Source organism: Antedon mediterranea, chromosome 7 (genome assembly GCF_964355755.1).
Source record: "Antedon mediterranea chromosome 7, ecAntMedi1.1, whole genome shotgun sequence".
Lineage (NCBI taxonomy): Eukaryota > Metazoa > Echinodermata > Crinoidea > Comatulida > Antedonidae > Antedon > Antedon mediterranea.
Window position 1 is genome coordinate 3,998,247 of NC_092676.1, and position 15,673 is coordinate 4,013,919.

At 32.9% G+C, this 15,673-nt stretch overlaps 1 protein-coding gene across 10 annotated transcripts in view; it reads left to right on the forward strand.

Annotated features, from left to right (window-relative positions):
• Positions 1–15,673, forward strand: part of LOC140055266 (phosphatidylinositol-binding clathrin assembly protein LAP-like) — a 57,105-nt gene that overhangs the window by 23,079 nt on the left and 18,353 nt on the right. For 4 of the 10 annotated variants that reach the window (XM_072100566.1, XM_072100567.1, XM_072100568.1 and 1 more), the window contains exons 9-14: positions 448–489; positions 4,484–4,531; positions 6,681–6,757; positions 11,016–11,133; positions 11,493–11,718; positions 12,521–12,673. In XM_072100566.1, coding sequence (XP_071956667.1) covers positions 448–489; positions 4,484–4,531; positions 6,681–6,757; positions 11,016–11,133; positions 11,493–11,718; positions 12,521–12,673 — 664 coding nt within the window. Of the gene's footprint in view, positions 1–447; positions 490–2,638; positions 2,669–4,483; positions 4,532–6,680; positions 6,758–11,015; positions 11,134–11,492; positions 11,719–12,520; positions 12,674–14,456; positions 14,574–15,040; positions 15,251–15,673 lie in introns of all 10 variants that reach the window. The other 6 variants (XM_072100560.1, XM_072100562.1, XM_072100564.1 and 3 more) reach the window with 4 other exon arrangements.

Below are 15,673 nucleotides of genomic sequence, written 5' to 3' on the forward strand. Positions count from 1 at the left end.
GAAATTCAGTTATTTAAATAATTATTTGGTAGTTTGTAAGTTGAAAATCGAACATTCTCTAGTTGACCTCACCTTAAAGATGTATTATCCTGAAAAAATTAATTTTAAAAAATGTTTTTGTTGAATATGCCATTTTAATGTCACATATTAGTTATCCACTTTGACCAAAAATTGGATCACAACAAATATTATTTACCTGAGAAAAACTGTAATTTAAAGCAAAAAAATTGTGAAATTGGCTACCAGCCAATGGGTTTTTGGTTTATTTTATGAAGTGAAAACATAATTTTTTTCGTGTTTTTTTTTCCGGAATTGATTCATTTCGTTACAACTACAAAATGGCCTGTTCAAAATATGATTTTATTAATCTTTATTTTTTTATGTTTTTGGGGGATAAATACATCTTTAAACAATGTTTAATACTTTTAGATTTTTTGTTTTTTGTAGCAAGTGGGAATAGATAAAGGAGAAATTCCAGACTTAGCAAAAGTAAGTACTTCTCACAGTGTTTATAATTTCAAGTTTGTTTTAAGTGTTTTGTGCATTTTTGGTCTTCATTCTGTTAAACTGTCATTTAGTGTTTGTCTCATTTTTGGTTGTATTTTTCTTTTAACATTTTCCGTGCTAGAATTATCACTAATAAAATGTTAAAACAAAATGTCCAACAAATTTAAATTAAACAAACTAACATTTAACAAAATATTCTGATACTAGCTAGTAAAATTGTAAATTAAACAATTGCAAGTGCTTTGTTTACATTCTGCTTTCCTTGTTATTACTCAAAAGTCTTAAATTGTGACCTTTGACCTGTCCAGGGTCCAATTAAATAGCCTTCGGTTGTGTCAACCAATCATTTACCTTCATTTGTAACCAGTAATAATTAGATACACACTACAGTGATTATAGGAAAATCAATCGTCTTGGGTTCTTTCAGTTAAATTATATTAAGCCAGTGGAAGAATTTTATGTTTTTCACTATTAATTTCCATATTGCTTAGACTATTTTAGTATAACCTCTAAATAAGGACCATATTTTAGACTTGTGTTTTTAGAATATACATTTTTTAAAAGTTGTCCTTTTTTAAAAGGGCGTATTTTTTTATTTTTTTTACTATATTTAATGTGGGTGATCCATCCAGCAATTGCCTCATTAGGGACCCTCAGAGGTTTACAAGACAAACATATACACATAAACAAAGTCTTATTATAAGTCTTTGGGAGTGGAGTTGTAATTTTGTCCTTAGAAAAAATCCTGACATGTGACAGGACTTGAACCCAAGACTCTAGGAGTGGTAGCCAAGCATCATAACCACCAAGCCACAACTCCACTATTATTTCTTGCATATTGGACTGTTTATTATCTATAACAATTAGTAAAATACGAACCCATAACATACAAATCTCAAATCTCCCTACAGTATGTTGCAATGATATGATCACATACATTGATTGTTGTGGCTAGATAGATTTAATATAATGATAATAAATTCACCCCTATTAATTAATGGAATGGTCTAATTTTGAATAGTAAACATTGACTAAATCTGTTTTCCTATATTCCAATTAAAGAGATTAATTATCTATCTACAAGTTAATGTGTTGACATTTTCAATATTATGTTTTAAAATGCAAATGCAATGGGAGGCACTTTAGTAAAACCTAATTGCATTAGTGCATGTTATGTGAGGGCGTGTGGCGCAGAGTGTTGGACTACTGATCGTGAGACCGAGGTTCGAATCCAACTCTCACCGCATTGCTTGTAGGCAAGATACTTTACTTACGTTTGCGTCTCTCCACCCAGGTGTATAAATGGGTACCCGGTTTAGTTAGATCAAGATACAACTTCGCACTGATTACTAACTGCATTATGGGAGTATGTTTCCATACGTGTTTGATCCACAAAAAAATGACTGGGGGTAATAATGTTCAGCGTTTCACAACATTAGGCGCTATATAAATCCAGGATACTATTATTATGTGGTGAAAAAATAATGTTTCACTTCATAAACATGAACTTTAGTCATAGTAGAATATTGTACACCTACTGTTGTACAATACATTGGGGACCATGTCAAAGTTATTCTACTGTAGTTGCTGCAGTAAACCACATCTTGTTTACTTTTTAAACCTTATTTTTAGCAAGATTATTTATATTATACACACTGTTTATAGTAGTAACTGACGTTATAAACTTTTACTGTACATTACAACAAAGTACGATCAAATGTTATTGCAGTACACTCATTTTAGTTGCTGCAGTAACTGCAGTACAATAATTTTGACATGATCCCTTAATCAAATCTTAAAAAATACTAAGGATGTATTAAAAGATTTTATTGTTTGCTGGAGCCAAGGTTTAGCTTATACATCAAGATAACCACCTGTCTCTTCTAACAGTTAATTGGTAGATTTAGTTAATTGGTAGATTTAGTTAATTGGTAGATTTAGTTAATTAAGAAATTTGTATCAAGACACTTTCTTATATGTTTTTGTTTTTTTTTATGGTTGAAATTTATATTTCAATCATACCTGTAGTAAAGAAGTTGTCAGTGTTTGTTATTGTATTAAATAGATTAATTTACAAAATAAGTCGCAACTAAACTATTATCTGTTATATTTTGTTTAAATTTCATTCCAGTTTAGGCAACTTCCCATCAGTTTTGAAAATGTGAGTTTCTCTATTCCTAGCTTGCAATGCTCAAGACTTGACTAATGCATTGGCTGCCTTTATTATTATTTATATGTGGTTACTACATGAACCAGGGAAGAGTAAATATTTTATTATCATACTCTTCCCTGCTATAAACTCACTATAGAAATCGGGCATGGAAAGACTTTTGAGCAAAAACAAGGAATAATGACCATATATGGGCTGTAAAACCTTTTTTTTTAATTCTTGAATCCCAGAGAATTTGGCAAAAAAACAAAGTTGCATATAATAACTTATTTATAATTTGATTTCTAAGATGTATAGTTCTCGCATACATTTTTTTGCATATTTCAGAAAAAAATATTTATTATAAGCAATTGTGAAAAATTTGTTTCAAAAACGTTTATTTATTTAGCACAGAAATTAAAATTTGTTTAAATTTTTTTATTTTTCAATCTCCTTATATTTCCAAATATCATTCACATTATTGGATATAATTGTTATTGATGGTCATGCCCTTATTTGGTCAGACCCATATGGTCAAATTAAGTACTTTTTGTAATTATTCCATACTGATTAGTGCCCTACGGTTTTGATGATTTTTATATTTTGTTGTCAGTAGTTTGCAACAGGAGTTCCCTTGTTTTTGAACAAAACTTTTCAATGTTTTTGTATGGTTGTACCAGGTAGAAAGGCATCAAAAATATTTTTCTTGTATAAATTCAGATTTTTTTTATCCATAGGTTAAACATTCTTTTCTATGAGAAAGTAAAATTTTGTAAGAAATTAGAAATGTTTAAAAGGAATTTTTTCCTCCGTCTCCCTTCAAAGATAAATTATAATCTTAAGTTATTTAAATTTGTTTAAAAAAATTGTTTTAATAGTATTTACTATCAGTATTTGCAATTTTTGAGAGAGATAATTATTGCTGTAGCATTTACTCTTCAGGATCATCTTGGCATGATTACCATTATCATCTTTATTGTCATATTTATTACAATCATCATCATCATATTGATTATAATCGTATTGATCATCATCATATTGATCATCATATTGATTACAAATCATCATATTGCTTACAATCATCATCATATTGATTACAATCATCATATTGATTATAATCATATTGATCATCATCATATTGATTACCATCATATTGTTATTATCATCATATTCATCACATTGATCATCATCATATTCATCATCATATTCATCATCATATTCATCATCATCATCATCATATTCATCATCATCATCATATTCATCATCATCATATTCATCATCATCATCATGTTGATTACAATCATCATATTGATCATAATCATATTGATCATAATCATATTGATCATCATCATCATCATATTGATCATCATCATCATCATATTGATCATCATCTTGAATCATTATCATCATATCGTTATTATCATATTTTAAATATTAAATCATCATTGATTATTGTCTTCATTAAATAATCATATTTGTTATTAACATATTGATGATAATCGTGTTATTATCAGTTATATTGATTATTATCATCTTCATATTGATTATCATCATTATAATTATCATCATGATCAATCCTATTATCAATTCAAATCAATACAACCAGCAGTTTTGATTTATCATTTTAGCATACTGTACGTCAACAAATTTAGATTGACGTACAGTACACTACAATTAGTAGTAATGTTTCTTTCAGAGAATCAGGTTAACTTAAAAAATCATTCATGCATACTAATTGATGCAATGTAATCAACAAATCAGGTCTATTTAATTAGCTTCTTCCCCTATGACGTATTCCATTGATAAAATTTGACCTTTTTCCAATAGGCTCTCAGCTTAGAAAGTGGTTTGCAATGGCTGACCGATCTTCTACAGGTAGAGAATAATTTCTCATACAACTGTAAATGCACCATAGATAATTTATGTTAATAGTTACATGCAATATACTCAATATTTACGGCACAAAATATTAGTTTTAATAAAGTTTTTTTTTGTTGCGTTGTATCATATTTCCGTTTTTTTTAATACATGCAATTTCTTTGCGTTGTTTTAGTTAAATTAATTTAAATATCTTTGGCTTTTAGATTGCTTCTCTATCTGGTACAACCAAAACAAAACTATAATTCAAATCTTTATATTATATAACCTTTTTAACTGGTTGCCATGGTAAAATACTACTAATATACCAATTAACATAACTTTTAAAACGGTTTCATAAACTATTTTTAACTAACCCTTTTATTTAATTCGGTAATTATAATTATGTTTTAACTTTGTGTTTTACGATTTTTAACCTTTAACCTTTTGTCCTTACCCTCTTAAAAATTAAAATATGATTTGATCAAGTGGAAATTTGAAAAAATGACGGTCATTTCAAATGAAAAATACTTTTAAGAAAAATGTTGGGCTGTGTATTTTTTTCATTGTTGTCGTCATTGTTGCCACTAGCATTCATCATGTTTATAATAGTTCCATTGGTTTGTTTAAATCGGTCATCACCACAAAACATCATCTTTAATCAACAAGAATTAACTTATTTTTCAAAGAATTTCTGAATTATAATTTAGAATAGTATGCATGCACAATATAATTTCTGATTAACATTTTGAGATTTTATCAAAATGTGATTGTGTGTTTATTGGGATATTTTGGAATTTGTTAATAACATTTCTTTAATTTTATATGTGCATTTTTCATTTTTGTGAGTGTAAATTGTCTGAAGATTAGTTTAAAGGTCTGTCTACACTATGTGATGTACCCAGATATGATAGTGATACGACATGATCATGTCCATATATGGGCATGTGACATCATTTCGTTGTCACATACAGTTTGATAGTGTAGACAGAGCTTAAGGAATAATAATAGTAAAGATTCAGGATTGGGGTTTTTTGTTGGTTTTTTTAGGTAGATGTGGAAAAAACATAAATTAAGTGTGAATAATTAAACCAGATTAATCTGTGTTTTTAATATTGTGTATTTTTTATTAATTTGTTTTTAGAAATCAATTATAAGTCTTTATAAAATTACAAAGGCTCGTCAGATGGGCTCGTCAGATGGGCTCGTCAGATGGGTTGCTTTTCATACTAATTAGCAAGTCCGATATCTGCCAGTGCCATTTCAATGTTGTCACATATTCACCAACATGTTAACCAATCATTCTCTAACAATATTTACATTCTTAATTTAAAATATTATTTTATTTTCAGTTTTTTGATATTACAGTAGTTAATATTTATATTATTTTGCATGTATTTAGTTCTATACTTAGTAATATTACTAATTGCTATATATACAGTAATAGATTGATAATTGATGATAAACCAACCATAACTTCACATATTATAAGTTTAAAAGTTTATTTGTTAAAAGAAATCAATCCTTTACTTTGACTGGAGGACAAAATCATAAAAAGACAATAACTAGAGGCTATACAGTTGTGTACCTTTTAGCTGTTCATTGAGAACACTTGCGAAAAAATGTAATTCTCGGGCAGGACTTAACCCACAACTTTAAAATCACTAGCGTTCATACTGTACCTCTAGAATACCACCGAGCTATGGTTGGATTCAATCCCCAAGAAAGCAGCGGGTACTGCGTTTATGATTATTGTAATAACAATAATATAAATAATAATAATAATAATATAATAATAGTAGTATTTAATTACAATAATCATTATATTATAACAAAAGTAAAACTTGTACATTATTATAATTTATTAAGCATTTTTGGATTGTTTGACTTCAATTCATTTTAACTCCGAATACTAGAACAATCTGTGTGTATTTATAAAATCGTTATACCTCACAATAGTAAATAATGATTCATTACGAAGAAAATCACAATAACATTCAATTTTCAAATTAAATTTCAACAAAAATGCTTCAATTGCATTTAAATGAAAAATATTCTAAACACATGATTATGCAGATTTTATAATTATATTCGTAAAAGCTTTTTATATTGCGGGTAAAAATCTGTGTGTAATTAAAATATTGATTTTCATATTTTGTATTCTTAGGCTCCAAGCAGTCTTCTCGATGCGTTAAAACAACATGTTCAGTCTATGGAGTCTAGTAAAAAAACGCAATGGGTAAAGTAAGTAATGTTCTCTATTCTAAGCATACTCTGTAATTAATGATATAAATCAACCATTAGTTTTCAGTATTTGTTTTGACAGTATTAATTTAAATGAACAGTAAGCTTTGTAAAACGACATAAATTGGTATGTCATCATTAGCATCCACATGATGCGAATAGCAAACATACAGTAAATAAGGTTGTATGCTGGAGGCCAAGCTGATTATGGCACAGGCACAGTTTTGAGGCTCTTAATTGTCTTAAGCTCTGTCTACACTATCAAACTAGTTTGACAAAAAAAGTGTGATGTGTCCAAATATGGTAATGATATGCTCAAATATGGTGGTGATGTCCTTATATGGGCACATCACATGTTTTTGTCACATAAAGTTTGATAGTGTAGACAGAGCTTTATAAATTGAAATTGAATAAGGACTAAACATTAGGTTGGGATACAGTGTACAAATCTGGCTCTGCACTTAAAGATGGAAAGAATAGGAGTACCTCAGTGTTCTGGTTCATTTAAGATCCTGTCATTGTTACAAGATTTTTTTTTTGGAAGAGGGGGGTGGGGGGATGTAGACCCTATTTGAATATAGTGACAAGTATGTATAAAGTGTAAATCACCTATTAGAATAACTCACCCTAAGATAAAATGGCACCTTTGTCATAATGCAAAACAGACCTCCCAGTCTCTCAATAACCGCCAGACAAAATTTTCTCCTGTCTCATTTTAAAGACTACAAACCGATAGTACATACATTTACCTTTACGAGGTTAACTAAAGGCAAAACAATTTTTTGGTGATGCCATCAATTATGATTTAGTGTTTTGTATTAAGGGAGCGTGCCCAAATGTTTTTACTCCGTTAAACTTGTTGTAACGCAAATTTTACCGTAATATGCAAGCTAATTTAAATAGGGTTGGGCGTGTTCAGTGAGGCATATCAAGCCCTCCCTTTTACTAGCTACTATGCTGTTGTTATCACTCCATTGTTTAACGCGTAATTAACGGGAGACCGGACATGCTGTTCAGTGTTGCGTAACGATGATTCCAACGCGTTATTAACAGTCCTTGTTATGGTATGTTGCGTGAAATCCTATGATGACTCAAAATAACGGGTTATTAGCAGTCCGGTCATTGTTGTTACAACGCGTTGGAACAACGTATATAATTATATTTATTAAAATAATCATGTATAATACTATATCCTAGGCCTACCGTAAAATAAAAATATATATAGGCCTAGGCCTACACGGTAAAATAAAAATATATAGGTCTAAGCATACTATTTACGATCCGATTCATGGTATTTTTTAGGCTGGTACGTCGGGCGACACGTGTCTAAATTTCTAATAGCCGACTTTCACCTGAAAAAAATACGTATTTTTTATCCCTGGATGTAACATGATATTGACGCGAATACCGCACTACAGAGAGCTAGGCCATGAACGATTCGTTAAAAGTACACCGCCAGACAATCGCGTAGCTATTGTTTAGATTACATACTATAAACAATTAATAACAAAGAAAGCCTAGAAAGATAAGCTCCTCCTCTCGTTAAAATTGTTAAATAATTTATTGTTATTTGTATATTACATAAAACCTCAGTACTGTGGAATAATGCTACACTCTATATAGGCCTACTGTCATTCAATACTATCGTCCGTTAGCTCGGCGTTTAACGGACACAAACACTCAGTAACCTGTGGAATAATGCTATACTCTGTATGCTGTCATTCAATACTATCGTCCGTTAGATCGGCGTTTAACGGACACAAAAACTCAGTAGATTGTGGAATGATGCTACTCTATTGTAATTCAATACTGTACTATCGTCCGTTAGATCGGCGTTTAACGGACACAAAAACTCAGTAACCTGTGGAATGATGCTATACTCTATATGCTGTCATTCAATACTATCGTCCGTTAGCTCGGCGTTTAACGGACACAAAAACTCAGTAAATTGTGGAATGATGCTACTCTATTGTAATTCAATACTATCGTCCGCCGTTAGCTCGGCGTTTAACGGACACAAAAACTCAATACAGTATACCATGGAGCTATAAAATTGTATAGCTCCATGAGTATACTGTGGAATGATGCTATACTCTATATGCTGTCGGCGTTTAACGGACACAAAAACTTAGTAAACTGTAGAATGATACTACACTCTATATAATAGGCCTACTGTCATTTAATACTATCGTCCGTAAACTCGGCATTTAACGGACTCAAAAACTCAGTAAAACTGTGGAATATGATGCTATATAATACTGTCATTCAATACTATCGTCCGTTAGCTCGGCGTTTAACGGACTCAAAAACCCAGTATACTGGGGAATGATGGTATACTCTATATGCAGCTGTCATTCAACACTATCGTCCGTAAACTCGGCGTTTAACGGACACAAAAACTCAGTAAATTGTGGAATGATGCTATACTCTATCTGTCATTTATTACTATCGTCCGTTAGCTCGGCGTTTAACGGACACAAAAACTCAGTAATATAACCTGTGGAATGATGCTATACTCTATATTATGCTGTCATTTTAATACTATCGTCCGTTGGCTCGGCGTTTAACGGACACAAAAACTCAGTAAACTCCGGGAATGATGGGTATTCGAATGATGCATCTATATACTGTCATCTATCGTCCGTTAACTCGGCGTTTAACGGAACAACGCACTGAATAGTAAATTCGCGCTTGGTTGAGAGCAAGTAGGGGAATTCCCTTTTTTGCGACGCCTCCCTACTGCAAGAAGGCAATGGCACATTGTTTTTATATATTTATTTTATATATGTACTGTTAGTGTTTTGCCTATTACACCATTTAGGCCTAAATAGATACAATAATTGTTAATGTACACAGTTTTTTTTTGTATTTTGTAATAAACATGACACCCTTGCAGCAGCATCACGGAGGCTGCCAAAAACACCGTGGTGCGTGTGTACATCGCATCGCGGTGATAAAAAACCATGTGCTTGCTAATAACGTGACGTCATATCGCCCAAAGTTTCATCCTCTGTTTTTGGACACACTCGAGGTCAGCGATAGTTAAAGTAATAATTTATTTACGTAATACAATAATTGTTAATGTACACAGTTTTTTTAGTATTTTGTAATAAACATGACACCCTTGCAGCAGCATCACGGAAGCTGGCCAAAAACACTGTGGTGCGTGTTGTACATCGCTTCGCGGTGATAAAAAACCATGTGCTTGCTAATAACGTGACGTCATATCGCCCAAAGTTTCCTCCTCTGTTTTTGGACACACTTAACTCGCGCGGCAGCTACAGTCAGTAAATGTTTTAGCTCTAGATAGACGGCGACCGGTTTCTATATTGTTTGGTCCATACCATCGTCCATAAAGGCTATACATGCTGATACTATCGATACGACAGTCGGGGTTTTATCCGTGTTTACAATTTCGCCATTTTTTTTTTCGGTCAAGTGTACGGGGTAAAAAATAAAAAAGGAATTAACGTCAAGCATGCTAAACAAAAAATTAGTATATTATAGGAATGTTCTATAAGTTGAAAATGTTCAACAAAAATTGTGGAATTGTAGATGCTGATAATTTAATGTTGGGTAAGGTAGTTTTAACAGCATTTTTTTATTGCCGTCGAAATGACGGTTTACCACAACATCATTTGCAGTTTCAAGGCCCTTTCTACAGCAATTGCCGTCGATCTTCATATTATTATTAGATATTATTGTATTGAACTCTGTAATGTGTGGTGTGATATTGTCAGTACAGTACAAGGGTCCGTTAAATGAGCGTTTAACGAATATAAAAACGATCTGTTAGGTCGGCGGTTAACGGACGAAAACAACGGACGTTGTTCTTCCGTTGTACGCGTTAAATTCAATTTCATTGTACAGTATTAACCATGATACGCTCTGCTGAGTACAGACCGCCCAACTCATTAACGTTTTGCATATTATTAACGCATTTAAACGTCTATTAACGGAGTAAAAACATTTGGGCACGCTCCCTAAGTATCCCAATATTTTATTGTTCCAAGTTGGAACCTGTGTAGACCTTATTAGAATAGTTGCCCTTGTTTTACTAAAGCTCTGTCCACACTATCAAACTTTATATGGCAGGAAAATGTGATGTGCCCATATATGGACATGATGATGTAATATCACTACCAGATTTGGGCATGTCACTACCATATTTGGGCACGTCACACTTTTTTTGTCAAACTAGTTTGATAGTGTAGAGCTTAAAGTTCCATCGCAATGAATCCGTCTTGTTTTCTCGTAGGCCAGCCACTATTGCTACAGCAGTGAGTGCATTCACATCAAATCTAGCAAACATTGATCCTGAAGAAAAGAAGCAAGCTTTAGAAGAAGAACAATTAAGGCTTGCATCCATGAAGATGGTAAGAACATCACAAATGAGATGCGGTCATAAGCCCCATCCTGGACTTAAAATTCTAAGTTATGGTCATGGGTGTTAATTTACCAAAAAAACAACTTGTGTATAAGTTATTTTTTAAAAATGTTTTTTCAGGGGACAATCTTTAAATCTTTAGCACCTTGAGCACTTTTAGAGGATATGTGCGCTATATAAATTATTATTATTTATTATTAACATAATAAATGTTTGTATTCGTGAAATGGAGAGTATAATGAGAGTTAAATGACGGAATGGTCTATATGAACAAAAAATGAAAACAAAAATCATATAATTATTATTATGATATATTTTAATTAACATAATATTAACTATTATCCACAGCAAACCCATACATCTCCTCCAGTATCTGAGTTGAGTGCAGCACCAACAAGTAACAATCCGTTTACAAACACAGCGCCACCACAGGCTGTGACCTCTCCGTTTACAAACACATCAGCACCGCAGGCTGTGACCTCTCCGTTTACAAATACGTCAGCGCCACCACAGGCTGTGACCGCTCCAGTCACCGCTCCTCCTAGTCAAGATTTATTTAGTGTTGCCACAACGAGTAAGTCTTTGAAATATATTAACATTTTCTGGTCCAGAAAAGTGAATGTGTGTAAATAAAAATGGCAGAAAGTTTAGAAGGCAATTCATCTCAGTGAATAAGCATATGCTGATCCAAGGTGGGGGAGGGGGCCCTCTAAATTTTGCTAATTGTAATGAAAAAGATAGGATACTAATTTTAGTTCGGCACCTAAAATTTGCCATCTTTAGGCCCTGGGGTCTCCCTTTCCCCCTATTCCATAATCCTGGATCTGCCACTAGATAATATATCAACTTATAATATATTAATTATTGGCAATAAATAAGCGCTATTTTCTAAAATAAAGGGCCAGGAGATGGTTGTTTTTTGACTTCAATTATCAAAAACAAAACGAAAACAACATATGCGTCTACCATGTTTGTTCAGTACCCACAGTGTGTTATTCTATTCTAGGAAACTACAATGTGATTTTGACTTTCGGACAAAAAATCCCTTTCTTTTGTTGTTGACATTTTTTTTCCACAATCTTTTCCAAAACTTAAGGAGACAGAAAGAAATAAAATATGTTTACATTTCAATTTCATGCTCCAACCATTCTCATAGTGACATGCTTTAGTGGTGAACATGCTTGCTTACCAGAATCTGGGGTTCAAATCCTGGCACAGGTCCAGTACCAAAATAATTGTCATCTCAATCTTTAGTGCTTATGTTTTATTTTTCTGCTCAATCTTCTGCCAATTATCAAGTCAAATCTCATGGGCTCTTTCAAATGCTTTACATACGTCATGAATATCATACATAAAATCAGCCATTCATGTTTTAGATTCATCACAATCACAGCCGACGAGTAAACCGTCAGAAGATCTCATGGGCTTAACACCGAATCCAATGGCTGTCGTCCAGGCTACATTGCAGGCGCAGTCACAAATGATGCACCCTGGCATGCCGAGCGGCTCCCCTTGGAGCTCACCGAACGGTAAGACAAATCAGATCCGCGCTTGTAATCACATGATACTTGCATGATAATGCTTCGCTTTACATACACTCGCATTTATTCTTAAGCTCTGTCTACACTATTAAACTTGTATCACAAAAAAAGTGTGATGTGCTCGATTATGGTAGATATGACATCATCATGTCCATGTATGGGCACATAAAGTTTGATAGTGTAGACTGGCTTTAATCATTTACTTTGCTTTAATAATATTATTACAGAAAATTAGACGGGTTTGTGCCAAGCCCATCACGCTAAACTGTAGGTTAATAAATCCATTTCCAATACTCATCAACCATAAATATTCATATATTAACAGCATATATAAACAGATTTAAAAATGTCTATATATTCCTAAAGAATTTTATCAAACTGAATTCTGTGAGTAACGAAAACTAATCTAATGAGTATAGTTCATTCCAATTTCCAGTACGTTCATGCATCGAAAGTTTAATGACTGGTTTTTTGTGCCTAAATGCCTGTGTGCGTATAAAACAAAACCATAGTTTGTGTGCAGAACGGCCTTGTTTTGTTTTTTTCACCGGATATAATACTAGATTGAGCCAGCTTGAACAACCTAAACTAGATTGAACCAGCTTAAGTCAACCTAAACTAGATTGAACCAGCTTAAGCCAACCTAAACTAGATTGAACCATCTTAAGCCAACCTAAACTAGATTGAACCAGCTTAAGCCAACCTAAACTAGATTGAACCATCTTAAGCCAACCTAAACTAGATTGAACCAGCTTAAACCAACCTAAACTAGATTGAACCATCTTAAGCAAACCTAAACTAGATTGAACCAGCTTAAGCCAACCTAAACTAGATTGAACCATCTTAAGCCAACCTAAACTAGATTGAACCAGCTTAAGCCAACCTAAACTAGATTGAACCATCTTAAGCAAACCTAAACTAGATTGAACCAGCTTAAACCAACCTAAACTAGATTAAACCATCTTAAGACAACCTAAACTAGATTGAACCAGCTTAAGCCAACCTAAACTAGATTGAACCATCTTAAGCCAACCTAAACTAGATTGAACCCAGCTTAAACCAACCTAAACTAGATTGAACCATCTTAAGCAAACCTAAACTAGATTGAACCAGCTTAAGCCAACCTAAACTAGATTGAACCATCTTAAGCCAACCTAAACTAGATTGAACCAGCTTAAGCCAACCTAAACTAGATTGAACCATCTTAAGCAAACCTAAACTATATTGAACCAGCTTAAACCAACCTAAATTAGATTGAACCAGCTTAAGCCAACCTAAACTAGATTGAACCATCTTAAGCCAACCTAAACTAGATTGAACCAGCTTAAGCTAACCTAAACTAGATTGAACCATCTTAAGCAAACCTAAAGTAGATTGAACCAGCTTAAACCAACCTAAACTAGATTGAACCAGTTTAAGCCAACCTAAACTAGATTGAACCAAATATTGTCAGTTGTCAAAAATATTGCTAACTGGATGAAAGGAGTTGATAATTAGCAAATCAATTGTGATTGGCTACTGATTATATAACGTTTATGCAACTCCTCATTATTGTGTTTTACTATTACTGTATATTTTATTTTTCTTATTTTATTGTTACTGCAATGTATGAATACTATTTCATTTTTTAAAATACTGAAAATGTTTTTCATAGCTATACATTGTTATTAGTAATGTTTTCTTTTTCTCGTTCTCTTTATTCGGACACTTGTTTGGCTTTACACTTACACTTTGTCTTTACATGCTTCGCTTGTTTTGATTCTGTGGATAGTTGGTCGTGCTTTGAAAGTACCACGCCCTCGTTCGCCATTCGATGACAACGTGGGAAATAGCGCATCTGCTCCTGCCAGCATCGTTGATAGCTTTCTTGGCGGTGATAATACACAAAGTATAGCATACCTGTTTATTACTTTGCTCTTTCTTTTGTATTTTCAATCTTTCAATGTTTCGCACATTAAACGTATTTAAAGCACTTGTAATTTTTTTTTTTTTTACTTTATTGAATTAAATGTCCATATGTTAATGTTGTGATCAAAATTATAAGAAATGCAGTTATTTTGTTTCTTACATTGTCAGCATATAGTGTTTTGCTATATAAGGCCATATATATTTATAATTATGTTGACCAAATTTCAAAGTATATAGGTAATAATCTTGACCTAGATCCTTAATGATCTGAAGGTATGATTCCACACCTGTTATTTGAGATATTAGGTTTGTGTCCCACCCTAAAAACAACTTCTTTAGTGATCTCACAATGTAAATATGTATGATTATTTTTATAACTAAAAATAATTCAATTGTTAAAAGATGAAGCTAAATGGCCCTGTTAGATATGAGGCTTCTATTCTCTAGGCTTGGCACCAACCAACCCGTTTACTAACACAGCAAAACCCAGCATAGGATCGCCGTCACGTGGCTATGAACGCCACAGCTGGACTCCAAGCATCCTAGAACCAGAGGGTGGCTTAGAATCTGGCGGTAATGCCGTCGCTGATCTGGAAGCTTTCTTCAGTTCACCCTCCGTGTCCCCTAGCGGAACACCTACTCGCCAAACAAGATCTGGTACTTTTTTGACATCTGTCATGACCCATTCCTCCTGTGTTTGGATGTTGTTGTGACTCCTCCCTCTTGTGTTTGAATGTTTGTCATGACTCCTCCCTCTTGTGTTTGGATGTTTGTCATGACTCCTCTCTCTTGTGTTTGGATGTTTGTCATGACTCCTCCCTCTTGTGCTTGGATGTTTGTCGTGACTTCTCCCTCTTGTGTTTGGATGATGTATGCATTTGGAATGTACTGTGTCTGGAAGTTATTAACCACTACCATTTTCCATGGTTTTTTTTTCAATGTCTAAATTCTTGATATATCTTTTATTTTTTTCTCATTGTTTTGAATTTTCTCCACAGTACTATATTTCAAGTGGATGTACTGTAGTTATAAAATGAGTTGGACAGAATGATTGAAAGAGAATGTATTAATTTAAAAAGA